The sequence below is a fragment of the Cyprinus carpio genome, chromosome B9 (genome assembly GCF_018340385.1).
Source record: "Cyprinus carpio isolate SPL01 chromosome B9, ASM1834038v1, whole genome shotgun sequence".
NCBI classification, from domain to species: domain Eukaryota; kingdom Metazoa; phylum Chordata; class Actinopteri; order Cypriniformes; family Cyprinidae; genus Cyprinus; species Cyprinus carpio.
The window spans coordinates 19,639,038-19,665,018 of record NC_056605.1 but is presented as its reverse complement, the minus strand read 5'-3'; the positions used below and the strand labels follow the sequence as shown (position 1 = coordinate 19,665,018).

General features: G+C 36.7%; 3 protein-coding genes across 4 annotated transcripts in view; 1 reads left to right on the top strand and 2 right to left on the bottom strand.

Moving 5' to 3' along the window:
• The window catches only part of LOC109065850 (TBC1 domain family member 4-like), a 31,391-nt gene extending 26,245 nt beyond the window's left edge, over positions 1-5,146 (bottom strand). Inside the window, exon 1 of the mRNA XM_042730436.1 lies at positions 4,151-5,146. Within this exon, the coding sequence (XP_042586370.1) occupies positions 4,151-4,552 (402 nt within the window). The 5' untranslated portion in view covers positions 4,553-5,146. The remainder of the gene's footprint in view (positions 1-4,150) is intronic.
• Positions 5,147-6,489: 1,343 nt separating this feature from the next.
• LOC109065858 (COMM domain-containing protein 6-like) lies at positions 6,490-9,006 on the bottom strand. The gene is made up of 7 exons (XM_019082860.2): positions 8,799-9,006; positions 8,473-8,531; positions 8,225-8,290; positions 8,047-8,123; positions 7,793-7,961; positions 7,550-7,702; positions 6,490-7,463 (listed from the first exon to the last, which is right to left on the bottom strand). The coding sequence occupies exons 1-7, from the start codon at positions 8,821-8,823 to the stop codon at positions 7,413-7,415; spliced, it is 600 nt and encodes a 199-aa protein (XP_018938405.1). The 5' UTR covers positions 8,824-9,006; the 3' UTR covers positions 6,490-7,412.
• Positions 9,007-9,601: 595 nt separating this feature from the next.
• Positions 9,602-25,106, top strand: LOC109065860 (MORC family CW-type zinc finger protein 3-like). 2 transcript variants are annotated; one of them, XM_042731387.1, is made up of 19 exons: positions 9,602-9,720; positions 11,846-11,918; positions 12,279-12,411; positions 15,133-15,356; positions 15,623-15,779; positions 15,913-16,060; positions 16,210-16,341; positions 16,593-16,712; positions 16,860-16,957; positions 19,326-19,424; positions 19,510-19,638; positions 21,264-21,338; positions 21,497-21,539; positions 21,631-21,738; positions 21,832-21,910; positions 21,987-22,050; positions 22,159-23,311; positions 24,128-24,369; positions 24,489-25,106. In XM_042731387.1, exons 1-19 carry the CDS (start codon positions 9,682-9,684, stop codon positions 24,625-24,627), a joined length of 3,255 nt encoding a protein of 1,084 aa, XP_042587321.1. In that variant the 5' UTR covers positions 9,602-9,681; the 3' UTR covers positions 24,628-25,106. The 2 variants fall into 2 exon arrangements, with proteins under 2 accessions (XP_042587321.1, XP_042587322.1); XM_042731388.1 differs by lacking the exons at positions 9,602-9,720; positions 11,846-11,918; positions 12,279-12,411 and adding an exon at positions 12,419-13,061.
• The last annotated feature ends 875 nt before the right edge of the window (positions 25,107-25,981 follow it).

Below are 25,981 nucleotides of genomic sequence, written 5' to 3'. Positions count from 1 at the left end.
GGTGTCCTAGCAGATTAAGCACAGTTGTAGTTCATTACATTAACTATGAACATGTTTTACTCTTGTTTGACAATCAGAAAATGTCCAAATACTTTGTCATTATTCTGAACAGCATATATATTCTTTATATTCTTAAATATTCTTTAATTTAAAACAAACTGCTGTTGTGAAGCATTCTAATGTTTACAGATAAATGCCACTTGGGTTTATATGATGTAACCTAATGCAATTACATTCATACATTTTTCAAGTGCAGTTAATTGTTCAACCATTTTTGGGCTACGGTGTATGGCTAAAGCTTTTTAAGACATGTATGACACAGATACTTGAAACCACCTGAGGAAGATTAAGCCTCTTTGATTTATGCATCAAAGCTGTGTGGATGATTAAAGGGTTACTTCATCCCAAAATGAAAATTTTGTCATTAATCACTTACCCCCATGTCGTTCCAAACCGATAAAAGCTTCATTCGTCTTCCGAACGAATTTAAGATATTTTGGATGAAAACAGGGAGGCTTGAGACCATCCCATAGATTGCCAAATAAATAACAGTGTCAAGGTCCAGGAAAGAATGAAAAGCATCGTCAGAATAGTCCATCTTCCATCAGTGATTCAAACGTAACGTTATGAAGCGACGAGAATACTTTTTGTACACAAAGAAAACAAAAATAACGACTTTATTCAACAATTCCTCTCCTCTGTGTCTCTCCAAATCAGCATAGCATCATTTTGGCAATTCTGAGCGGTATGCAGATGGCGTACGCTCTTCTGTGTCAGCCGCGCTGCACCGATGTACTGTTTGCTTTCAAACCAAAGTGTAAATACACGTAAAAAAAAACGTATCCTTGTGGCGCGGCTGATACAGAAGAGTGTACGCCACCTGCGTACTGCTCAGATTTGTGAAAATGACGCTATGCTAATTTGGAGAGACACAGAGGAGAGGAATTGTTGAATAAAGTAGTTATTTTTGTTTTCTTTGTGTACAAAAAGTATTCTCGTCGCTTCATAACGTTACAGTTGAAATGTTATTTATTTGGCAATCTATGGGACAGTCTCAAGCCTCCCTGTTTTCATCCAAAATATCTTAAATTGTGTTCCGAAAACGAACGAAGCTTTTACGGGTTTGGAACGACATGGGGGTAAGTGAATAATGACAAAATTTTCATTTTGGGATGGAGTATGCCTTTTTAGACTGATTATTTTATATGTTCTCTTTAAACACAAAGAGCTGTAATAAGAAATTCCTGCTTTTCATAAAAAATTGATGAAATTCAAATCCACTGATTAGTGCATATGACCTCCTACTTCACAAGGTTATTACTATTTTTGCTTTTGTGATTTAAAGAATGTGCAAAATTTTATCAATGTGCTACCATGATCTTACTCCTCATGTTTAAACGGTTGATAGGAATATTTTAGAATGCTGTTTTAAAAACTAAGATATAAAATGCAAAAAGCACTGGAGGCTTCTTAGAAACTTACCATTTAAGCCACATAAAAGTAAGATTGAAAACTGAAAAAAGAGCACAGAAAGATGACTCATGTTTTAAGCAGGTTCACAATTTCTTTTTATGAGGAATTTTTTTAATATTTGAAGGCAGGCTCAGTTATGAAATACTGTTGTGATTCTGCACTTTCAGTCTTGCAGGGCCCAAGGTCAAGCTTCAATCAACCTCAGCTGAATTACTGTAAATCAGAGGTTCTTAAAGTTCCTGATGACACGGTCCCCAAAATATGAAGCTCCCCATGCAAAGGAGCCCCTTCGTAAAATATAAAAGCAGCTACATATTTCATGTGAAAACACACTGTTCACTATGTGAAGAATTATTTTTTTTCCACCGCACTGCTAAAAACTGATTTCAAAAGAAATAAAGAATAAAGTAATCTTTTGAAATTTGACCATGTCTTTAGAAAGCACAAATTAACCTTGACGGCTGCAAAAATATCATGCGCAAAAATTTTTTATTTCTCTTACATTTTTATGAACCCCCAGCACCCCCTAGTTTGAAACAGTACCAAACATTAGTCACACAAGTCTAAAACATAAGGAGAGTCAAATCACCGGTCAAGTCCTGTACTGGATGTCATTCTAATTATGCTTACCAGGAAGGTATTCAGGGCAGCTGGATAAAATAGAACACTGTACTGTATGAAACTCTGACTTGGAGGTCTAAGTGGGTTATATCCCGTACAACACTGATTTTGCTTCATACTTTGATGATCACTCCAAACCACAAAAACAAACAGCCCCATCCTAAAATGCATAAACAATGAACAAAATGCATCAGAGGGACCCCAGCCATTTTTTCTTGCCCACAGCATAAACAACACACTACCGCATAATCACAGATAATGCATTCCTTTCATTTCTATCAGTAAAATGAGGCCAGGCATCTGCGTGCACATAGTATATCATTATGAAAGGAAACACAACCTTACTTTGTTGCCCTTACACAGGGTGGGCTATTTCATGCCGAAGGTGGAGTTATAAATAAGGGATTATAAATAAAAAGTGGAACTATGTCACGCCGCAGGCATCTGGAAAGGATTGATCGGGCTGCATTAGGAGTAGGAGATATTTATATGGCGAAATGCCAGCTGAGTCAGTCTCTGTACACTGGTCAGACTATAGTGCACGGTAGCACTTCAAAATGAGCCAGCAGCCATCTTAAGACGTGAGCTAAGACACATTCCTCATGGACTATCTAGCACATGTTGCTATCCGGCCAGTTTTTCTTGCATAACACATGACAATGATGTATGTTGCCTCTGGAGCTCAACGTGCACTCACAGGACGCCCAAAACTTTCCCTGCCTCGCATTTACTTCAAAGAACTTTTACCTCTGAGATTGTACAACAATCGTACAAATACCATAAATAATGTAGCAAGTGCAAAGAAATGGATTACTTTTCAACTTAGATTCACAGAGAAACAAAAATATATGCTTGTAAATGTGTAATAAAATGCATAGTAAATCACTGCATATACACACGTGTATGTTTAAATCCATGTTACACTCAGACCAACAAAGTGCACTGAACAGGCGTCTCAAATATAGCTCAGCAGCAGACTAACATTAGGATCACATTACAACTAATCTCTAATCAATACCATGAAACCGAGAACTCAGATGTAAGTGCAGTGCATCAAGGTTGCTGTTATTGTTTCAAGGCAGTATGACAGCTAGCAAGCAGAGGAGAAGGAGGGGGACTTCAATATTCTAAGTGTGTATTGTCTAGCTGATCTGATTAATCCTTCATCTGCATGTGCCAGGAGAGATCTGACCCGTCTTTACATGATGCTCTGTAAATCTAATTCCTCTGGTGCAACGGTGCCCTACATACTGGCATATATCCAACTGACAAAGACTTGTCAATCATACAGCAGACTAAACGTCAGGGTGCATTGGCAGGCATTGTGAAAGTTCATTTTTATAAATTGTTATAAAATTATTATAAAATTGCATTAAAAAAATTGGGGTTTCAAAGGAATGAAGATTATTTTTTTCCTAATATGTGTTATGTACACACACACACACACACACATACATATATATATATATATATATATATATATATATATATATATATATATATATATATATATATATATATATATATATATATATATAACTCCAAGCCATGTATCATACTTCTATTTTTTTCAATGTACCATGTGACCCTCTGCAAATAATTGTACAAAACAATGATAGTAATTTGCTACTTGGTCATGGTGAAGGGTATAGATAGATCAATATTGCCAAGTCCATGGCAACCCTGAGATAGATAGATAGATAGATAGATAGATAGATAGATAGATAGATAGATAGATAGATAGATAGATAGATAGATAGATAGATAGATAGATAGATAGGTGAAAAAGTGTGAGTATCGTCAAAAAATAAAAATTCATCAAATGGGGTTATTAAACATTATACAAAATCTTTTAGAATATATAACCATTTAAACTGCTAACAAAGTGTTAATATCGGTGAAAAACGTAACGTCAAATAGTGTAATTTATCTGCAGAACAGATACCGATAACCAAATTTCAGAAAAGATTTATTTATAAACTATAACCACTGTGTTTTTGATCAGTACATTTAACAGATAAAACTCTTAAACAGTTGAATGAGTGACCGTACACACCTGGTTTGGATCACATGCTTTGAACACATGGCATGCCATCTCAGACTCGGGGTTATCGGGTTGACTTCTGATAAGGTAGGCAAAATAAGACAAGTCGTGGCTATTGTGGATAAACCTGGAGATAAACTGTGCTTTGTGCTCGAATATGAACACGGAGAGGTTGCTGCTGTTTGCTGGCACGCAGCGGATCAGAGGAGGCGAGAGATACAGCTGAACTTCTCTGGCCTGTGCGGGACCGGACTCGTTCTTCTCACTTTTCCTCCGGATCTCCGCCACCAGCCAGGGCAGCATGGGCAGCGTGGTGCGCCTGTCCAGAGACGACCAGCCCATGTAACAGAGCGCAAACCTTTTGTCTGCCTTTTGATTACTGTCATTATTCCCTTTGCCATCCTGTCCCTCCATCTCTCCGAGGGCTCCGGGACAAAGACTTTAGTTGCTTTATGCAACAACTCAGTGCCTTTATACTGCTAAATTTCTAATCACATACATGCACGGGTTAGTATTGCGTGGAAGCAGCTGGAAACATCACCCACGCTTAAGTCAAAAGTATCGCAAGGATCGTGTGTCCCGGAGAGCTTAAGTACAAAATTAATGGCTTTTAAGATGCAGCGATGATTTTAGCTTTCAGATCACTGTTTAAAGATAAAAACATCCATTCAAAGGGTCTGAGCGCTCGAATAATCCATATATAAAGTTAGGCGATTCGCGTGCGTGTATCAATACACAGCTGCTTGAAGGAGGCGCGTTTTATTCCTGCAGATTTCTCGAGTCCCAGCGCTTCGGATTGTGTGGACGCCGCAGCGGACAGACGCCTCCTGCATGAAGTTGCAGATCAGCTGGAGTCCTTTAAAGTCGTTGTACATCACTTTCCAGTCGTTATTGTGTCATTTAACGGCGTTGGAAAACAGAGTGCTGTTGTTCCAGGAGGAGTGGCCGCAGCAGCCATAGGAGAGGCGTTCACTTGAATTTATCTGTGTGTGTGTGTGTGTGTGTGTGTGTGTGTGTGTGGATCTCTTGCTCCCCTGTCTTCAGGAAACACACGGCACTGGCCTGACTGAAGAAAGCAAGTCAACTTTATTCAGGCTTAGGGTTTATTAATAGTTAAACGTTTTAGAGCTAGTTCTCACACTTTTTACTCCAATGAATATTTAATATTTTTGAAAGTAAATTTATAACAAATATTATATATATTTTTCTTTATTCTTTTATATATTAATTTAATTATAGTATTTGTATATCCACACCCTATGTATATGGACACCCAGCCCCCGTCTCCCCCATTATCCCCAGAGCCCTACTATTAGCCCCTAGTCTCCCCTATATATATATATATATATATATATATATATATATATATTTTTTTTTTTTTTTTTTTTTTTTACAAAACCTCTAAACCATTCCGCTAAAGAAAATAGGTATTGCATCTTCTGTTACAACCAGCCCCAGTGTCCCCCTATATAATATACTAATTTTATTTAAACTCAAACCAAACATATTATCAGGAAAATAAACACAAAAAATACAGTCAACTTTGCACTCAGTCCAGAGACTTTACTGTGGACAAAGCATTCTTCACATTTCTAGCAAGTAAAGGGTGAGGTTCAGGGTGTGTTTAGGGTGAACACACTTATAAAATACTGTGTGAATTCAAAGGTATCCTATGCATGTGAAGGTTAATTTGAGCGATATTTTTAGCAATATTAAATACTGCGTGTGTAGTGATTTTTGCAAGAATAGTAAACTGGAAACACATCATCACATGATTCACTTCTACTGCCACGTTTTTATATGTAAAAAAAAAAAAAATTGTAGGCTACTGCACACAAACACACACACACACACACACACACACACAAGAATATTCAACGACGCCCTCTGCTGTCTCTAACCGTTATAATGGATTTTGATGGAATACTGAACATATTCCGAATCAAATAATAACATACTTCATATTAAGTAGTATATAGTAGTATAGTAGTAGTAGTATAAATTTATATAGTAGTCTATAGAAATAGTAGTATTGTAGAAATTGTAAGAGTAGTATGCTATTCAGAAGTACACAACCTGAATACTGCTATTATGAGCTCTCATTTAAAGAGAATTCTTTTCAAGCTGTAAATGTCATGTGATCAGTTACTCTTATAGGAAACCTGACAGCAGACAAAGAAAAATATGTTATTTAATGCTCTTAAGAGCTATGTTTAACAATATAATGATTTTTATTTGTGTGTGTGATTTTTATTTAATCGGAAAATAAAACTACTTGTAATGACCATGAATGGAGAAACTTGCTTTTATAAAGATCTACCAGCAGAAGCAGCCGGCCAAACAGTGACATCTGGATTTCAATAAAGTTTATTAGTCAAACTGGAGGCCAAGCACATTGCAAGTGTTGAGCAAGTGCCCAGCTTAAAACAAGACACTAAATAAGAATCACCATTCCCAGAAACAGATGAACATGAGACACATGTATATGTAACCCATCAGAGACCCACTGTAGCCCATCATCACATATAGCTTGTAAGAGCTTCTTTCTAGGCACTGGTTGCAAAGTCAAATTCAAATATATTTACATGGGATCTTTCAGCCAAAACAAAAACAGCAAATCAGCCCTGCAGTGAAGAAGGCAACAGAGCTGCTAAAATTAGATTTTTAAAATAAAAAAGGCAGAAGCTAGACACTCCCAAAAAATAAAAAAACATGATGACCTGATTTTTTGTATTGTCTGTCTTCTGCCTTTTTTATTTAATTTTTTTTAAAGAATTTTCGACAAAACCAAATCCAACATCATCTCTACTGTTAAGCATTGTGATTACTGTTCATTGGGTGCAACACATTCAAAAGGACTATAAACAAAGTACAAAATATTGATTCAGTGAATATTTTTATTAATGAAAAAGAATGTTTTCCACTCATGTTCTTAAGCATCTCATAAGTGTTACTTGTTATTTGAAAGCAGAAAAACCAATTAGAAGCGGGGCACTGAAGACAATTATGAAGTTCAATAATAATGACAAATGGAAATTTATGATGATCCATAGAGGGGAAAAACAAGAAATCTGACATTTTCTAACAAAATACCATTGTTTATTATGATAAAATAAGAATTTGAACCTTGTAGCTACTGAAACAGTAGATTAAAAGCTCAGTGCAAAATTCAACAAATTTACGTTGTTAAATCCTTAAATACTTGTATGTCAATATTTGGTCATAGACAAAATGGTTCACAATCACTGCTGTAAAAATCACATGCAGAAAAACATTAAACCGTCTCTAAAACAGAGGCCATTTCCTTGAACTGCCTGTAGAAGTTCTGAGGGACAAAATAACAGAAAGAGAACGATTAACTGCAGCAGTTCAGACAGTTGAATGAAATTAGGAAAATGCATTCTTCCATACCTGAAACTGCTGAACAGTCATCTCAAAAGATTTATATGACATCTCTCCTGATGTGTCTGCAATTTTCATCAGAACAGAGATGAACGGGGAGTTGAGGGATCGGCAGGTATCTGAGCTCACTGCCATTCCAAGCTTCCACTGGATATCTACAAGCTAAGAGTGAGGAAGCTTTGATATCAACAACCTGACAGAGAACAGTGGTTGAGCGACGTTTACACTACAAGCAAGAATCATGTGACACACCTGTCCAATACTAGCCATTGTCAGGACCTCCTGATGTGCATGTAGAAGAGCACCATGTTCTGTCCAAAGCTGGTGCACCAACTGTAGAGTAGATTTGGACCACTTACTGCTGCATTCAGTCAATTTACTGACCAAGACATCCCCACTGAGATTGCTCTTTGCAGCTAACCTGAATAAATAAAACATTTTCATAAAACCAAAAGCCTTTTTAATTCCCAACCATATACTCTGTACTTAGAAAGATGATACTGTACCTAAAATAGTATGTCATCAGTTTTATAATATCTTGAATAGCTTTCTGATCAAGGTTTGTCCCAACTCTTTGAAATTTCTGTTTGGGAAATGAAAGCATTGCAAAGACATAAAAAAGCAGGTACATACATGCATGCTTAATTTATAGTATATTTAACAGGGATGTAGATTTGTGCTTACATCACAGGTTTCAATCAAATCTACTGCTCTGTTCTGATCCTGAAGATGAACCAGGATTGACTGAAGCTGGAAAATGAAAAGACTAGTGTCAGAACAGTCAATACAACACTTAAAAATAGTACATTCACTAAATAACTACTATAATAATATGTCAATATGATCTGTGACGTGTTGCATTTTTTAAGCACAAACTTGTAATGATTTTCTTCCCATTGTACATGGCCAGACCATGTAATTACACATCTTACCGTTTCTGCAAACAAGTCTATAGGGAGTTTTTCGATTTTTTCGACCACACCATCCATACCTGCCATAAAAATAAAAAAATAAAAAAGAACAAGAAAAAAAGATAAATGTCACCGCTTATCGGAATTATATCATTTATTAATGCTAAGTTAGGTCATATCGATGTATTATGTTCTGTGCAGAAAAGCACCCAGTATTATACTGCATATGATTTCTATACAAAAATACATATGCATATATGGTATATGGTTAATTTTGACTTTAACTTAACACACGTTGCTGCTTTGCGCTTTACATTTGCAAGAAAATATGAACAAATTCTACACACCAGTTGACAGATCCAGTCCTAACATCTTCGACAACCTATCGCGATATTTACAATAAGACTACTGCATTCACCATATGTTAAAAGCGAGTCTTTAAATGCGAGACTGTGTGTTTAGCAAGCATCTATCAATTAGTTTAGTCCAGAAGCCTACTGTTTTTAATATCTACTTCTGTTAAAGCAGTTCCAGACCGGAAGTGATGGCTCTCATTCCGATTTCTTTTCAAAATAATAGTACGACAGTCGGTTGGCGTTATGTATATCTATGGTTATGAAGAAATAATTGAGAAAAATGAAAATAAATATCTGAACAAAACAGGTGTACAAAAAATGACTTTCCAAAAGTGAATTCTCAATAAATCCATACATATTTTTAATTTATGTGAATGTCAGTGTCAATGAAAAATAATTAGCCTATGTCCGAGATAATAAAAAGGGGAAATGTTGTTTAAAGTGCAAGTATCCAGTCCCTATCTTATCTGATGTAATCTCACAAAATGCCATTAAGTAAAGTTTACTTTCTTTGTTTGACATCTTCAATACTCATGAGTTAAGCTTAATCTTTAAAAAGAAAAAAAAAATCAAAAATTCTCAAAAAGCAGTTTTTAAAAATCCTATATTTATTACTTCATTTGACATTATGTGTGCTTTTTCATTAAAAATAACTGAAATACTAATACATAGTTAAACAGATAATACATTAAATAAATGCAAATATAATTATTATGTTATAACTATATTGTGGATATTATGACTAATTATTAATATTAATTCAAAGTATGTACTGTGTGAGCTCTTATTTTGAAAATACAGTCTGCCAGTCCTCCCGGATTTCTGAGTCAAGTCGCCGAAGTTTTGTATCGTCGCGGGTTTGTTCCTATCAAAGATGGCTGTGCAGACGGAGAGAGGAATCCCGCTCAGTGCGGTATGAATGTTTAATAAATTTCTTTGCATGAAATGTTTAATTAACGCGTGGTAGTAAACACCGTGCTAATAGACGTATAATGACTCGTCCAGGTGGATGCTGCACACTGGTGGTGGTTGAGGAGAGAAAGCGCTTTGGGTGTACAGCAATACACAATAAAGCGCTATATAACGTTAAATGCATCATTCATTCATTCATTCATGTAATGGTAATAGATATATTAAAAACGTCTACATGTAAGTTAATGTTTCTTTATATGTTAGCATGTATTGAAAGGCTGACGAACTATGTCATCTTAAATGTGTTTTTCTCTTAAAAATGAACAACATATATTTTCACAGTGCATTGAAAACGGTATATGATCGTTTAATGTCAGGATAATGCATATGTTTTGCTCTGACGTATGTGTTCGCGGACCTATCAGAAAGGCTCAAAAATCGGATATTATTTTCAGTTTCGTTTCTCTGCCAAAGGGATGTGCCTAATCGAGCATTAACCCAGTTATGCATTCGTTCCAACTTAAACTTTTTACGATAATAGACTAGTGTAGCGTAGCCAGACCTTCAGACTGACGGCGGAAGTGAAAGTTCTGGAATTCATGGCAGCTTTCACTGGCCAGGGCCTGCCCATGGGGCCCTTTGACTAGGGTGACCAAACGTGCCATTTTCCCAGGACACGTCCTGGCCAGGATTTCTATATTGCCTAAAATATCCAAGTTTTGGCTTTGTTTGCGCTGTGCAGACCAATTGTTGTATGACAAAGTACCGTGAGAGCTCTAGAGAGCAGACTGCTTCTTGTGCTTTTGAATTGCTCTCACAGTACTTTGATGTCATACAGTATGCTCAGTGCTGCTTCAAGCCCAACACTAATATGTAGACGTATTTGCATCGCTTTGACTGTTCTCTGTAGATCCCACCTTCTCACTCACCACGATTGGTCGATTACACACAATAGAAGGTTCAAAGGGATAGTTCACCCAAAAATGAATATTCTGTCATTAATTACTCACCCTCAAGTCGTTCCAAACCCGTAAGACCTTTGTTCATCTACGGAACACAAATTAAGTTGTTTTTGATGCATTCCGAGAGCTCTCTGACCCTCCCATAGACAGCAAGGGTACTACTACGATCAAGGTCCAGAAACGAAGCAAGGACATTAGTAAAATAGTCCATGTGACATCAGTAGTTCAACCGTAATTTTACGAAGCTACAAGAATACTTTTTGTGTGCAAAGAAAACAAAAATAACTTTGTTCAAAATTTTGGAGAGTATCACGATGCATGCGTGCACTTCCGCTTCATGTAAACAACGCATGCGCTTGCTGACGCATGTCCATGTTGATGTAAACAGCCGCGCAATGTGTATGCGTTATTTACATGAAGTGGAAGTGCGCGCATGCGTCGTGATAGCAGACTGGATGAGGAGGAGAAGAATTGTTGAACAAAGTTATTATTTTTGTTGTTTTTTTCCCCACAAAAAGTATTCTTGTAGCTTTGTAGAATTACGGTTGAACTACTGATGTCACATGGATTACTTTACTGATGTCCTTTCTACGTTTCTGGCCCTTGATCGTAGTAGTATCCTTGCTGTCTATAAGAGGATCAGAGAGCTCTCGGAATGCATCAAAAATATCTTAATTTGTGTTCCGAAGATGAACGAAGGTCTAATGGGTTTGGAACGACTTGAGGGTGAGTAATTAATGACAGAATATTTGGTGAACTATCCCTTTAATGCATCATCAGTAAAAATTTTCTTAATAAAAAAATTGACTTTTTACTTCTGTCTCTTTATATGGTTTTTTAAAAACGGCTTTGAACAAGACTCATTAAAATGTTATATGATTTATGAAGAGTTTTAAGGAAAGATCATGATTTTAAAAAATACCCACATAAAATGTATTATAAATAATGAAATAAAACTTAGGTTCTTTTAAAACTCCAAACTAAAGAATTTTAAATCAAGCCAAAATTGAGGACAAACAAATAATGTTTAACCCCGCAAATTGATAATATGAAGAAAAAATTATGTCAGATGACCAGATCCACTGCTTTATAAAACTGCTTTCATAAAAATGTATTTTTTGTGTTTTACTTATAAAGTTTCCTGTGTCTTTGATCATTTTATAGCTTAATCCAAAGTTCCTTCACACCAACTCCACCAGCCACACCTGGCCCTTCAGTGCTATTGCAGAGCTGATAGGTGAGCGAAACTATCGATATCTTCTGATACCGCTTATTGTGATTTATATGTGTTTAGCAGTTTGGAACAATGGATGTGTGCCCTCAAGGGTTAGATTACTATGAAGTTGTAACCTAGTTTCCCCACGTAATGATATCCCTGCCTAAATTGGCAATGCTTGATGACATTTTGTACTGTGTGTAATAAATACTGCGAGTAATTTTATTGCATCTGATGTATTGCTTAAAGACAGCTAGCCAGGGTCAAGTAAGGAAATAACAGACTAATTATGTTTCATTAGTGTTCAGGGCTACCTCAGTAGAGAGTCACTCAAAGTCGAATAAATATGCGTAATCTGATAATATATATTTTCTACCTTAGACAATGCTTATGACCCAGATGTGAGTGCCAAACAGTTTTGGATTGATAGGACAGCAATCAGAGGTCAAGACTGTCTAATTTTCATGGATAATGGAGCAGGAATGAATTACGATAAAATGTACAAAATGCTCAGGTGGGTGAGAACACAAACCAATGTTGACTAACATACATTTGGGTTACATGATTCTTAAATCATTCTAACATGCTGTTTTGGTACTTAAAGGGGACCTATTATGCAAAATTCATTTTGCATGGTGTTTGGACATAAATTTGTTTTGACAGTGTGTGTAAACAACCACCCTAGAATGATAAAAATCCACTCACTCCTTTTTATTAATTCCCATAAATCATAAGCAGTGTCTCCCAACTACCTGTTTTCAGCATTGGTGCTAATGTGACGACACATTAGCCACAGGCCCTGCCCACAAATGTTGACAGACACTGCTGTTTTAACATAGAACCGCCCTGATCGAGTTCACAGTGAGTTGTACTCCGCCATTGCTGCACTGACGAGAATGTTTCCCAAGCGTTTTAGGTGTTCTGTAGCTGGATGTATGAATCCACATAGCTCTCTCCTTACTCCTGAAATCTGAGCCGCTGAAGACAAGGTGGATTCATTTTGTTTTTAAAGAAAATCTAAATTGGTTTGTGTCTGCGCAAATCATTTTACATTGGACTGCTTTGTGAATGAGGGTCAGTATAAAGCAGGTTTTGCATGAAAGTTGCCCCTGAAGGATGGAGCAGCGCCAACTGTTTGTGATCCAGCTTACGCCTCCAGAAGAAGTAAGTATCACGTGTTAGTTTTCCAAATTGCCTTTCTAAAAGAGCTTCTTGGCACTTTGTAAGGCTAATGTTGCTAAAGCTACCATTGTCTGTCTGTTTTCACTGATGCTGCCTTCACGTGGTACTACAATGATCGTAAATAGGAATGTGAAATGAGTTAAAATTGCATATGAAAGCAATGTGAAGTCGACCGCTGGAATTAGCCAAGCTCATAACCACAAGTGGGGCTTATAAAGTTTGTATGGCACCATGAGTTATTTTTATCGCGCCATGCTCCCATCTGTGTAATTCATAAAGTGTGTTTTTTATGCACAGTACAATCAGATGACTGACTTTTAAACCGAGTGCATTTTCTGTAAAGATAACAGGCTTGTAGTAATAGTGGAGTGTTTATTTGAAAAGGCTAGCACCGGTATTGCCTGAGCTTGAGCTCTTGCAGCTCCGTCCTCTTCTCTGGGAGCACCAGCTCATTTGCATTTAAAGGGAAAGACTCATACCTTAAAAGTGGCAATTTTAACAAGCTATAAAAAATTATCTGTAAGGTATTTTGAGCTAAAACTTCACACACACACTCTGGGGACATCAGAGACTTATTTTACATCTTGTAAAAAGGGGCATAATAGGTCACCTTTAAAGGGATAGTTCACCAAAAATTAAAATTCTGTCATCAATTACTCACCCTCATGTTGTTCCAAACCTGCAAGACCTTCAACATCTTCAGAACACAAATTAAGCTATTTTTGATCAAATCTTAGAGCTCTCTAACCCTTCGTAGACAGCAATGCAACTGCAATGTTCCCAGGTCCTGAAACGAAGCAAGGACATCTGTAAAATAGTCCATGTGACATCAGGGGTACAATCGTAATTTTACGAAGCTACAGGAATACTTTTTTTGTGCAAAGAAAACAATAACATAGTTTATCCAACAATTCTTTATTTCGAGATAATGTCTTCCGCCATTTTGGAGAGTACCCCAGAACATAATCTGTGTTGTTTATGTTCAGTAGAAAGCGTGCGCATGCTGAATGTAAACAACGCTGATTACGTTGATTACGTTCTGGGGAACTCAGTTGCATTGCTGTTTACAGAGGGTCAGAGAGCTCTCAGATTTTAGCAAAAATATCTTAATTTGTGTTCCGAAGATGAACGAAGGTCTTATGGGTTAGGAACGACATGAGGGTGAGTCATTAATGACAGAATTTTCATTTTTGAGTGAACTAATCCTTTCAGAGTTTTTCTCATTATCATAGTTAATTGTTAACGAAGTGTGGAATAGAAAGTTTGAAGAACAGCATTTATTTAAAAAAGAAAAAGACTGCTTTTGTAACACTCTAAATTTTGTGTATATATACACATACCATTGTTCAGTAAGATTTTAAAACATTTTAGGTCTCTTGCTGCATTTATTTGATAAAAAAATACAGTAAAACCTGTAATATTGTGAAATAATATAAAAATTCCTTCAGAAATCAATAATATTGTAATATGCTAATATGGTGCTCAAGAAACATTTCCCATTAGCAGTGTTGAAAACAGTTGTTTCTTAGTATTTTTGTTGGAACTGTAAATTATATTTTTGGATTCTTTGATGAAAAAAGTTCTAAAGAGTAGCATTTATTTGATTTTTTGATTTTTCTTTGTATCATAGTAAAGTTTTAACTGTCACTTTTTGCTGAATAAAATCATTAATTTATTTTTAAAAAGTTTTACTATATAACATTTACATTTAGTCATTTTGCAGATTCTTTTATCCAAAGCGACTTACAATTGGGGAATACATAAAGCGATTCTTCTTAAAGAGGCAAACAGAAAACAGGAAGGGCTTGGAATACCAAGTTTTAGGCATTGTTCAAATAAGTACAAGTTAGAAAGGGAAGGAATAAATAAAGAGAAAGACATTTTTTTTTATCAAGTCAAGTATCGTTGAAAGAGATGAGTTTTCAGCTGATACTTGAAAATTGTCAGGGATTCAGCATTCCAGATAGGGGTGGGAAGATGATTCCACCAGCCAGGAATGGTGAACGAGAATGTTCTGGAAAGTGAATACATACTGTGTTCTTCTCCCTCTCAGTTTTGGCTTCAGTGACAAGGAGACTGTAAACGGCCATGTCCCTGTGGGCCTCTATGGGAATGGATTCAAGTCTGGTTCCATGCGCTTAGGAAAGGACACCATTGTGTTTTCCAAGAATGGAGAGTCCATGTGTGTGGGCCTTCTGTCCCAGACGTATCTTCGGGAGATACATGCGGAGAATGTCATTGTACCCATTGTCTCATTCAAACGCATCGGACAGTCATATATCCTTATCTTCTAAATAAGCAAAGACAAGAGAAGGCCTCAATAAATGGACTACATAGGATATAATAGAATATTTGGCATGATATAAGAGATGAAGAGGGTATTAGAGAGAGATTACATATATTTAGAGTCCAGTGACTGATTTCTGTATGCATTTGACTTTAAGCTCTTATAGTCGAGTGAGTTTCAATAATAATTTGCTTAAGTTTTCAGCATATATTTATATTCTCGATTTGATGTCTGTATCCTTGACCTTTGCTCTCACTCCGACCTGAGACACAACACGCGTCAAGCCTTCAAGATATCCTGCGCTACTCTCTGTTCCAGACGGAGGCGGAGCTTCTCTGTGAGCTCAATGCCATCAATGCACACTATGACACTGAGTCCACAGGAACACGAATCATCATCTGGAACCTCCGCAAGTGAGAATCAAAAAATCTGCTGATATTGTAGATCAGAGCAGTGTTTAGTGTTGCTAGTGCCATTGTCTTGAGCTACCAGGCCCAGGAATGGATAGATTAAATATTTCAGGAAATGTTTTTTTTTCTGCTACAGAACATCCACAGATAAATCTGAGTTTGACTTTGACACAGACCGCTATGACATCCAGATTCCATCTGAAGTATATGAGAGTGAAAAGGAGAAATACAAGCAACCGTCTCACTCATTTCATTCAAGCCCAGATAGCGACTTCTCCCTGCGGGTGAGTACTTCACCCTCCTATGCTGAGAACGTCTAACACATTGCAGTCTACATATTGTATTATCATTGTATCTACTTCATTATGCATTACAGTTCACAGAAAATAACAGTAATACTGTATGTGTCTGTATTCATGTTATCTTTTTGTAGGCATACTGTAGTATCCTATACTTGAAGCCCAGAATGCAGATTATCATTCGTGGACAGAAAGTGAAAACCCAGCTGATCTCTAAAAGCCTGGCAAACATTATAAAGGATAAATACAAACCCAACTTTCTAAATGTATCCAACAAATCATATAGGGGCGAGATGGGATTTCCTGTTTCCCAAAGAAATCCTTATACATCATAACTATTTGAAATCTAGTTATTGGGGGGAAAAAAGGTGTTAACTTTTTAAAGAAAGACAGAATTATTTGTTTTTTGAACATGAAAACAACTTGACATAAACTCAGGTTTTTATTTTATGAATTTAACCAACTCATTGAATACATACATTACATAGTGAGCTTTCCTTAAGTCTTTTCTTCTCAGAGAGAAAGCATTCCCATCATATTTGGCTACAACACAAAGAGCAAAGACCATTATGGAGTCATGATGTACCATAAAAACAGGCTTATCAAAGCCTATGAACGTGTTGGATGTCAAACCAAGGTAATTATTTACATTATTAAGTTCTTTTTTTGTGCCTAAACACCCCCTTTGCCACGTACTTAAGTGTGACAAAGTAATGTTTTATAGTTTATTATTTTTACTACTTGGAGTATCTGAATGCAATTTCAATCTTGATTTTGCAAATAGGCAAATGGAAAAGGAGTGGGAGTCATTGCAGTGATTGAGTGCAACTTCCTTAAGCCAACACACAACAAGCAGGACTTTGACTACACAGAAGAGTACAGGTGAGAGTAATACTGTACAGGTGGATTGCAATGTTAGTTTAGAACAATTTAAGTGTGAGTTTACAATTATTGTTTTCTGTTAGTACAGGGGTGTCATACTCAGCTTCTGAAGAGCTGCTGTCCTGTAGAGTTTAGCTCCAATCCTTATTAAACATAAAAACATAAAAAATCTTGAACACACCTGATCCAGCTAAACAAAGACTTTAGTAATTCTAGGCTGTGTCCGAAATCGCTCCCTATACCCTTAAATAGGGCACTCTTTAAGGGAATGGTCATTTGTAGTAGTGTCTGAAACCGTAGTGGATGGTATTGAGTGCCCTTAGTCAATCCCATACTGCAGTAATAAGGATTGTACAACCAATGTACACTTAATCCTATTTAAAATAAATGTTATACCTGTATGATATTGTGCAGTACCCACATTGGACAAGCTGTTTGAAAATTGGATGGATGGATGATTTAGCTGCATACACCATATTCTGGCGAGACATGTATTCATTCGGCCCAACCCTCACAGTGCATTATGGCTAGAGAATAGCCATAATTCATAGCTGCAGCATAGCTAAAAGTTCAAGATCCCATAAAAGCCAAATGTATCTGAGGAAGAACTAAAGAGAATGTAGAAGAGGATCTAAGAGTTTAAGAGTGAGAACATGTTGAAAGTAGTCCAGATAAGAAAGAATGATCCAGGTTAACCTATGTAATGCCTTATAAACAAGAAGCAAAATTTTGAATTCAATATTTTGTTTAACAGGAAGTTTTTAAAGAACAGAAAATATGTTTTCCATAGTATGAGTTCTAGTTATTATTTGTGCATCTGAGTTTTGTACTAACTGTAACTTGTGTAAAAGTTTAAGAGGGAGACCATAAAAAAGAGCATTGCAATAGTCAATATGTGAAGTGACAAGAGCATGAACCATTATGACAGCGCTCCTTGTTGAGAGTGCTGGGCAGAGGAGATTAATGTTACATATGTGATATTAAGCCATCTGAGTAACCTTGTTAATATGTGCTTAAAAAGATTAAAATTAAAGTATTGCTTCAAAAGATTAAAAGAAGTATTGTTGGGAAGAACACCCAAGCTCTTAACCTGCATTGAAAGAGCTATTGTAAATACATTGATGCACATAGAGAAATATTTCTGTTTTACTACTTAAAGATTAAGAAAACCAAGCTTAAACAGTTAAAAAGAGAGGATGAAGGAAGTTCAGAAGTAGGTTTTGAGGATAAATAGAGCTTGGAGTCATTGGCGCAACAGTGAAAATGAATAGCACATTTACTAAAAATGCTTCCAAATGTCATTAAATAAATGATAAATGACAAAGGTCCCAGAACTGATCCCTGTGGGACACCTGTAGTAATACGTGATGACTTAGATTTAAACTCGTCTAGTTGAACAAATTGAGTATGACCAGAGAGATTAATCAAAAATCAAGAGAAATTAATATAGATATAGTCCTGAGTCAGACCCTACAAATAAGTCATTAGAAATTTTGACAGGGCAATCTCAGTACTATGATAGGAACGAAAACCTTATTAAAATTGTTTGTATATAGGTTATTCACTGATAGATGATCATGAGCCGCAACAATGTTTTCCAGAATTTTAGATAAAAATGTCATATTGGAGATAAATCTTTTTAATTACTACTGGAGCTGCCAGTGTGCTTAGTTTCAAAAGATTATTTTTGAAACTATTAAGATTAAGATTACCAAGCACAAACTTTGCAAAAGTGACCTCCAGTGCACTCAGTGTCCGAATTCTCTTACTCGTCTCCGAGAGACACACTCAGTGTGTTGAATTCCCTCCCTCGTTTTCATTCACTCTTTCAACTGGACTATATTAGTTAGTGGACTAATGTAAGAAATACTAAATGTGGGTGTAAGGGGTTTTGAACTCAGCCCTAGAAACAGGTGTGTTACAGTTGGTTGGAGCTAAACTGTGCAGGAAAGTGGCCCTCCAGGAGCTGAGTTTGACATGTGTGTTAGTACATATAGAAATGTCTGGACCGTAAACATACTGTATATAGTCAAATACACTATATAAATTCTGATGTTAACTGTATAACAAATATTTGTATTTATATTGTTTTGACTAATTATGAATATCTTATTTTGTGAGCACTTTTGCAATTCAGCGTTTGATTTTTGATGAGGCAGGCAGGGTTACAATCAATTCAGGTAATTACAAGAATTGCCCGAACACTTAAGTTAAGTTCTGTTCTCATACTGGACTGTTGAACTAAATGAACAAGCTCTTTTCTATTTGAGATAATGACTAATTTTACAAGTTTTCAGGAGTAAATTTTGTTTCCTAAAACAAGAAATATATAATATAGCGGTCTAAGCTGCTTATTATTTGTCCACAGGAAAACCATGCACACTTTGGGTGTGAAACTGGAAGATTATTGGAAAGCAATCCGCCATAAAAAGGGATTAAGCACTACAGTACCTATGGAGGATATCCCGTTAGTATACACTCACATGCAACTTTAAAATATTTTATTTCTTTCTTTTTCCATATATAACCCTTGTTCCTTGTTTAACATAAAGGAAGCGTCCTGATCAGAACTGGGTTCAGTGTGATGAATGTCTGAAATGGAGGAAACTTCCAGATGGCGTTGACATGAATAAGCTCCCTGAAAAATGGTTCTGTCGATTTAATCCAGACCCCCAGTTCAGGTTTGTTTGATCTGACTTTTAATCGTTTATCTTGTAAAACGACTTACCTCCAGCAGGATTCAAGAAAAAGGAAAATAGGTCCTAGGAAAGACTTTTAAGTAGTGACTTTTAAGCTACATTTAAAGCAGTTGTAAGCTGTTTAAGAGATATCATTGAAATGGATGTTCTGAGAAATCACATGTCTCTGTGACAGCCCAAGGCTCTGTCAAAAGGCAAGATGAAGTCTGGTGACTGTGGGTACATGCCGTGAAATTGATATGACAAAAATGTACCATGCGCTAGCTTTCTGTTGAAAGAAAGCAGAACAATTTCTTTTACAAATGACTTGGAGTTTTATTTTTCATCCACCAATATGGATAGACAATATGGATGTAATATTTTATTATTATTAATATTTAACTTGCACTGGAATGGTCTCTGTGATATCTCACGGAATCTGGGCAAAATGTCCCACAATTTATTTCCAGAACATGATGCATGATGAGATACACTTGGCCTTGAATACCACTCTGAAGCAGTGTGGATTTAGTGTGCATTAAGGGCACTGTGCTTTAGCATTTCTAAGACCTGGGACAGTCTAGCACACTCACTGTGTGGGTAGATGGACAGGCCCTGTATCCTTTTAATTAGGGGTGCAACAGATCGTAGATGATCTGTGATCTGTACGGATCAGGCTGCACGGTTCGGCACGCATGTGATTCGCGGATTAACTGTTAAGTTCAACCATTATAGAGTTCAAGTTTATCATTTGCACATGTTTTGTCTTGCCAGTTTACACATTCAAGCAATTTTAACTGTGTGCTGTTTTCTGTGCGCTCAGCCGCTAGGGCATGCACATGCAGAGAGAGAGAGACCGCGTGAACAGCGAATTGATTCTTCTTTCATAAACACACATAGTTATGTTAAAATACCCGTTTTGGCAAGAATTCTAGTCGGTTATGTCTTAAGTGAACGTAAACAGCTGAGAAAAAATGGATGTGTGTCAGTATTAGGTCCATGCATTTGGTCTTAAAGAGACAGCAGCCAATAAATACCTGTTTCTGCTAATCAAATAACATCACAGCTCTAACAAAGATTAATCTGTATTTAACTGGTGCAGTGAGCACTATTGTGTTATTTTACACTTAATTATTACAATTCTGCACCTGAATGCTACGGTTACTGACTTTATTTGTACATGTGTTTTGTCGTTTTCATCTATGCTTGTAATTAGTGTAATTGTTCTTGTTTTATTACTAACTTTATTAGTAGTTTTTGTTTTGGAATAGAGGTACTTATAGTTAATTTTTAATAATTATTATTATTTTTTTTTATTTTATTTTTTTGATCCGAAAATGATCAGATCGGTAACTCAAAATCCCTAATATGATCCGAACCGTGAGTTTAATGATCCGTTGCACCACTACTTTTATTGATTGCTGAATTGAGCACGGGAGAAAAAAATAATCAAAATCATCAGTAACCAAAAATTAATTTCAGTGCATTTGAGCAATGTACAGTATCATTTGTCTAAACATGCAATGTAGATTAGATATCAGTGATACTTAACAGCAAATGTAATTGTGTGTGTAAGTGCAAATCTCTAAACATGTCTTAGCTCAAACAACTTTTCTTTCTACATCCAGGCGATGTGAAGAACCAGAAGAAGCTGAAGATTCTGAAGATGAAACTTCAGACTGCCTGAAAACATACAAACAGCAGTGAGTGAAAAAATGTGTTTCAACTGTTTATTCATTTTATCTGAATATGAATGAATTGTAGATAAGCCAGTGATAAGATTAAAAAAAATAAATCTGATATACCAGGTGTCCAGAGGTGATATAGTCTGACACTGATGTTCTTTGTTATGTTGCCACAGTGAGAGAAACCTCAAAAAACAGCAGGAACAGCAAAGAACTCAGGTAATATCTTCTTAGGTAATATTTCTGGATTTCTCCATCCAGTGGTGGTGTTGCTTTTTACTCGGATGTATTTTCTCTTGTTTATAATTAGATGGAAGAAACCAGGTTGAGGCAGGAACAGCAGAAAAATGCATTGCTGCTTCAACACAACGAGAATCTTAAAAGGAAAGTTGATCTTGTGCGTCAACTGTACCAAAAAGTACGTTTTTGCTTTTTTTAACCAAAGCTTAGTTAAGCAATTATGAGTTCCCAGAACATATTGAAGTCTTGGTCTTCCCTTTTGTTTCCCTAGGGCCCCTCCTCACCCAGATCACCTGCGACCTCTTTGAAACCAATGAGCCCTTTCAATTCAACGACCCTTTCACAGTCTGGTGAGGCCAAATTGTGTGTGCATTTTTATTTGATCCAAAATCTAAATAATTTTATTAATATTTTGTGTTTGAACAGCCTCTACCCCCTCGGACAGCATGCCAGTGATTTCAAATGTCATGTCCCTCTCCACTCCTAAAAGGTTCATCATTCTCATTCTTCCTTTCTCTCTTTTTACACATGTATTTCCATTTACTCTCTCTTAATTCCGTGTTGGCACACAACATGATTTCAAACCTGTCTTCCACAGAACAAAGAGTAGTCTTGGTTTATCACAGAGCCAAACTGTAAAAAGAGCAAGAATATTACATGACTACTGTAGCAACACACCAGGTAGTCCATCAACATCCGCAGCTACATCAGATGTCATAACCTCACCTTTGGCGATCGCAGACGATGATGGCAATGAAGTTGATGAAAACAATGTAGAGAACAGTGACAACGATGATGTTGTTATTGATGAGACCCACAGCACGCCGAGACCCAAACCCTTTGACCTTTCTAAGGTGAAGATGGAAAAAAAGACCAGCGAAGGTGCACCAGGATTATACATGGAGTGCAGTGATCAAGCTTCCATAGAAACTGAAAACACAGGAAAGGAAACAATGGAGGCATCGACTTCCAGTGGCCAAATAAGCACAACAACCCAAACAGAGCATTTCATTGTCAAGGCGGAGGAAGACGAGCAGATAAGAAAGGAAGAAGGTGAGATCAAGAAGGAAGAGACTGAGAATGATGCGATAAGCATGGAACAGAGCGCTACTAAGATGGAAAGCAGGGAAAGTAACGATACAGAAATCAAAGGCCCCATGGAGATAGAGAGATGTAGTAGCGTAGAAGTTTCCAGGCCAAATCTTAAAGAAACAGAGGAGATACCTAAATTACATGCAAAATCAGATGTAGAAAACCAGGAAGCTATGACATCAACTTCCAAGGCCTCACTTTTTTCTGACATAGAAATAGACCTTATGCCAAGACTTGAAGCACAGAAGCAACAGGATAGCCTGCTAGATCTTCTAGAGGCCACAGCCCAGGAGAGAGATGAATTCAGAAAGCAAGCTCAGGAGAAAGAAATCAAACTTTTAAATCTAATAAGGAAGGAGTGCAGCCATCAGAGCATCCAGACAGATCCATCAGAGGAACAGCACTATAAGACTCTCTACTTGCAGGCCACCCAGTCCATCAACAAGCTTACGCAAGAGAGGGATGAGTTAAAAGTGAAACAGGAGGTGTTGCTGCAAATCAAAGCTGAAAAAGAGGCACAGGATAAGGCTAAGAAGGAGGGACACTCATCAACAACGAGCATGTGTGAAAATGTAGATGATGAAATGGCGCTTCAGGTGGACTTTCTTCTAAGAGAACTGGACAATCGCAACACCGAATGCAATGAACTGAGACTTAAGGTGAGAAACTGGTAGTTTTGACTCTTTAAATTCTTGTAACTAATAAAAAAATGACAGTAGTCTCTGCTGAAAAGACCAGCATGAATTTTTGAGCCAGCTTAGTACAATTTTGATACTTTTATAGGTTAGTTCACCAAAATATAAAACAAAAAATTCTGTCATCATTTACTCACAATCATGATGTTCCAAATCTATACTGACTTTCATTCATCCTTGAAACACATGAAGACATTTTAATGAAATCTGGTACATTTCCGTTTGTCTATTGAAAATCAGTTTCACCAAAACTTAGACACTTCTAAAAGTTAGTAATATATGATGTTTGATATGATATTTTAATGAAGGGCTGGAAATAAGTCTGTCAAAATGGGTGAAAAACTAAATTAGAATTTTGTACTAAAATATTATCAACATTCTAATTATATTCAAATTTAAAAGGCATCATTTAAGTTGGGGGAATAAAGCTTTTGGTTTATCTCCTGAGGCCACGAGAGGGCGCATCGAGCAAAATATTACTAATGCACGTTTCTGGACCTTGATCGTGGTAGTACCCTTGCTGTCTATGGAGGATCAGAAAGCTCTCGGATTTCATCAAAAATATCTTAATTTATGTTCCAAAGAAAAACAGGTCTTACGGGTTTGGAATGACATGAGGGTGAGTAATTAATGACAAAATCTTTTTAGGTGAACTATCCCTTTAAGAGGCATGATGGGGAGCTAGTCATTTCTGCAGGGATGCTCATTATTTGATGAGTCAATCTTAAACTATTTTTTTCTATATTTGATTCTTTACTAACCATGAATTGTATACTCAAGTTGGAGAGCTTGGAGCAGGAGAAAGCTCACTGCGAACAGTTGCAGAAGGAATTAGAAGAGCTGAGGAAACAAAGAGAGGAGTGGAGCAATGCAAGAGAGCAAGAGACTCTGAAGGACAGTGACACTAGTTCAGAGCAAACATGCAGCACAAGAACAGCTGCAAACCTTGTGAATGGGATCAAAAAGGAAGGAGAGAGCAGTAAAAGACCTGTCGAGGGAGAGAACGCAGTGACACCAGCCAAGTAAGAGCCTTGTTGACTTGTTTCAGAGGTTTTCAGTGGTATGTGGCTTTTCTGTACACGCTCATTAGGAGTCAAGTTTTGATGCATATATATAACTCTGCTCACTCTTCTGTCATCAGGTTGAGGGAGCTGAGGTGCAGCATCGCCCGTTTGTTGGTCACTTTTGTTCCTGCCTTGGACCTCGACCAAGTGAACTATGACTGTGATGTCATAGATGAGATTTTAAACCAGGTCATAGAGGAGATTTCCTCCTCTTAGATCACCTTTACTTAAAGCCAGATGCCAAAGTGTTCAGCCTAGGTTATTGTTTTGTGCATGCTGACAAAATTTTATTCCACTCTGAAAATATTTTATTAAATTGTTAAGTTTTATTTATTTACATGTTTTTCATGATTAACATTTGCAGTTCTTTGGGCAAGTTTTACATTAATTTACACATTCTTGTTCTTTTAGTCACTGGAATAGAAATAAGTTGTTTCAAGGATAACGTTTGACCTTTATGTCAAAAAACTTTATGCTTGATAGCTTACAAATGTTTAAGGTTTCTGTAATTTTTCTGATATGCAATTGTTTGTATTTCTAATACAATAATTCTTATACACAATTGTGAGTGGAGAAAAGCTGTAGTAAATTCTACTCAAATTGTGTATAGGCGGTTCTGTGTATAATATTGTACATAATGCTGTTTTTGAAAAGAGTTAAATATAAAATAAATTTTATACTTGTTTAATAAAAAATTGTTCTTTCTATATTTCTGAATGTGGTTATGTATGTATTTTAAAGTAACTTTTAGTTGCATGGGTGTGAGGTTGTTTATTTTATCAGATTAGTTGTGAGTGACCCTCTGGTATTGTTACTTTGGGTGTCACATTTGTGTTGTTCGTGGTCAAAACTGACTGGAGACCATGATCTTAATAATAATAATAATTTTATGAATGTATTAAATTTCATTTCAATAATGTTTTTATATATTTGGTATTTTGAGTATATGAGTAGTCATGTGATGTCAGTGTCACTCTATATCAGCATGGCTGTGAATTGTCCAAAGACATGTGGCCACAGGCCAAGTAACCATATTATAAGTGGAATAATTGGATAATAATGTGAATTTTTTTCTAAAAATTCAACAGCCTGAAGTCAATTATTTTTGTGTTGTTCAGGTGGGAAATGGCCTAGGGGAAGAACTTCTTGTGTGTGTGGCTATGTGCTCTGTAGCGCGCCAGCCAGGGGGCAGCAGTTCGAAGAATAAGTGTGCTGGGTGTATGGGGTCCAGAGTAATTTTACCAGCCCTTTTCCTCACTCTGGAAGTGTAAAAATCTTGGAGGTTGGGCAGGGGTGCACCAATAATCCTCTCAGCAGCCCTGACTGTCCGTTGTAGTCTCTTGATATCTGATTTGGCTGAGCAAAACCAAACCGTTTTAGGCGAACACAGGACAGACTCAGTGATGGTTGAGTAGAACTGTGTGAGCAGCTCCTGTGGCAGGTTGAACTTCCTCAGCTGGCGAAGGAAATACAACCGTTACTGGGCCTTTTTTACAATAGAGACGATGTGAGTGTCCCACTTCAGGTCCTGAGAGATAGTGGTGCCCAGGAACTTAAATGACTCTCCTGC

Bases quoted from the DNA above. Each gene is read 5' to 3' on its own strand.
- LOC109065858 (XM_019082860.2), bottom strand. From the start codon at position 8,823: ATGTTAGGACTGGATCTGTCAACTG. The intron at 8,532-8,798 runs GTGTGTAGAATT...TTTTTATGGCAG, and splicing joins AGGACTGGATCTGTCAACTG to GTATGGATGGTGTGGTCGAA. The intron at 7,464-7,549 runs GTATGGAAGAAT...TTTGTCCCTCAG, and splicing joins TGACTGTTCAGCAGTTTCAG to AACTTCTACAGGCAGTTCAA.
- LOC109065860 (XM_042731387.1), top strand. From the start codon at position 9,682: ATGGCTGTGCAGACGGAGAGAGGAATCCCGCTCAGTGCG. The intron at 11,919-12,278 runs GTGAGCGAAACT...TTTCTACCTTAG, and splicing joins TGCTATTGCAGAGCTGATAG to ACAATGCTTATGACCCAGAT. The intron at 16,958-19,325 runs GTGAGAGTAATA...ATTTGTCCACAG, and splicing joins GACTACACAGAAGAGTACAG to GAAAACCATGCACACTTTGG.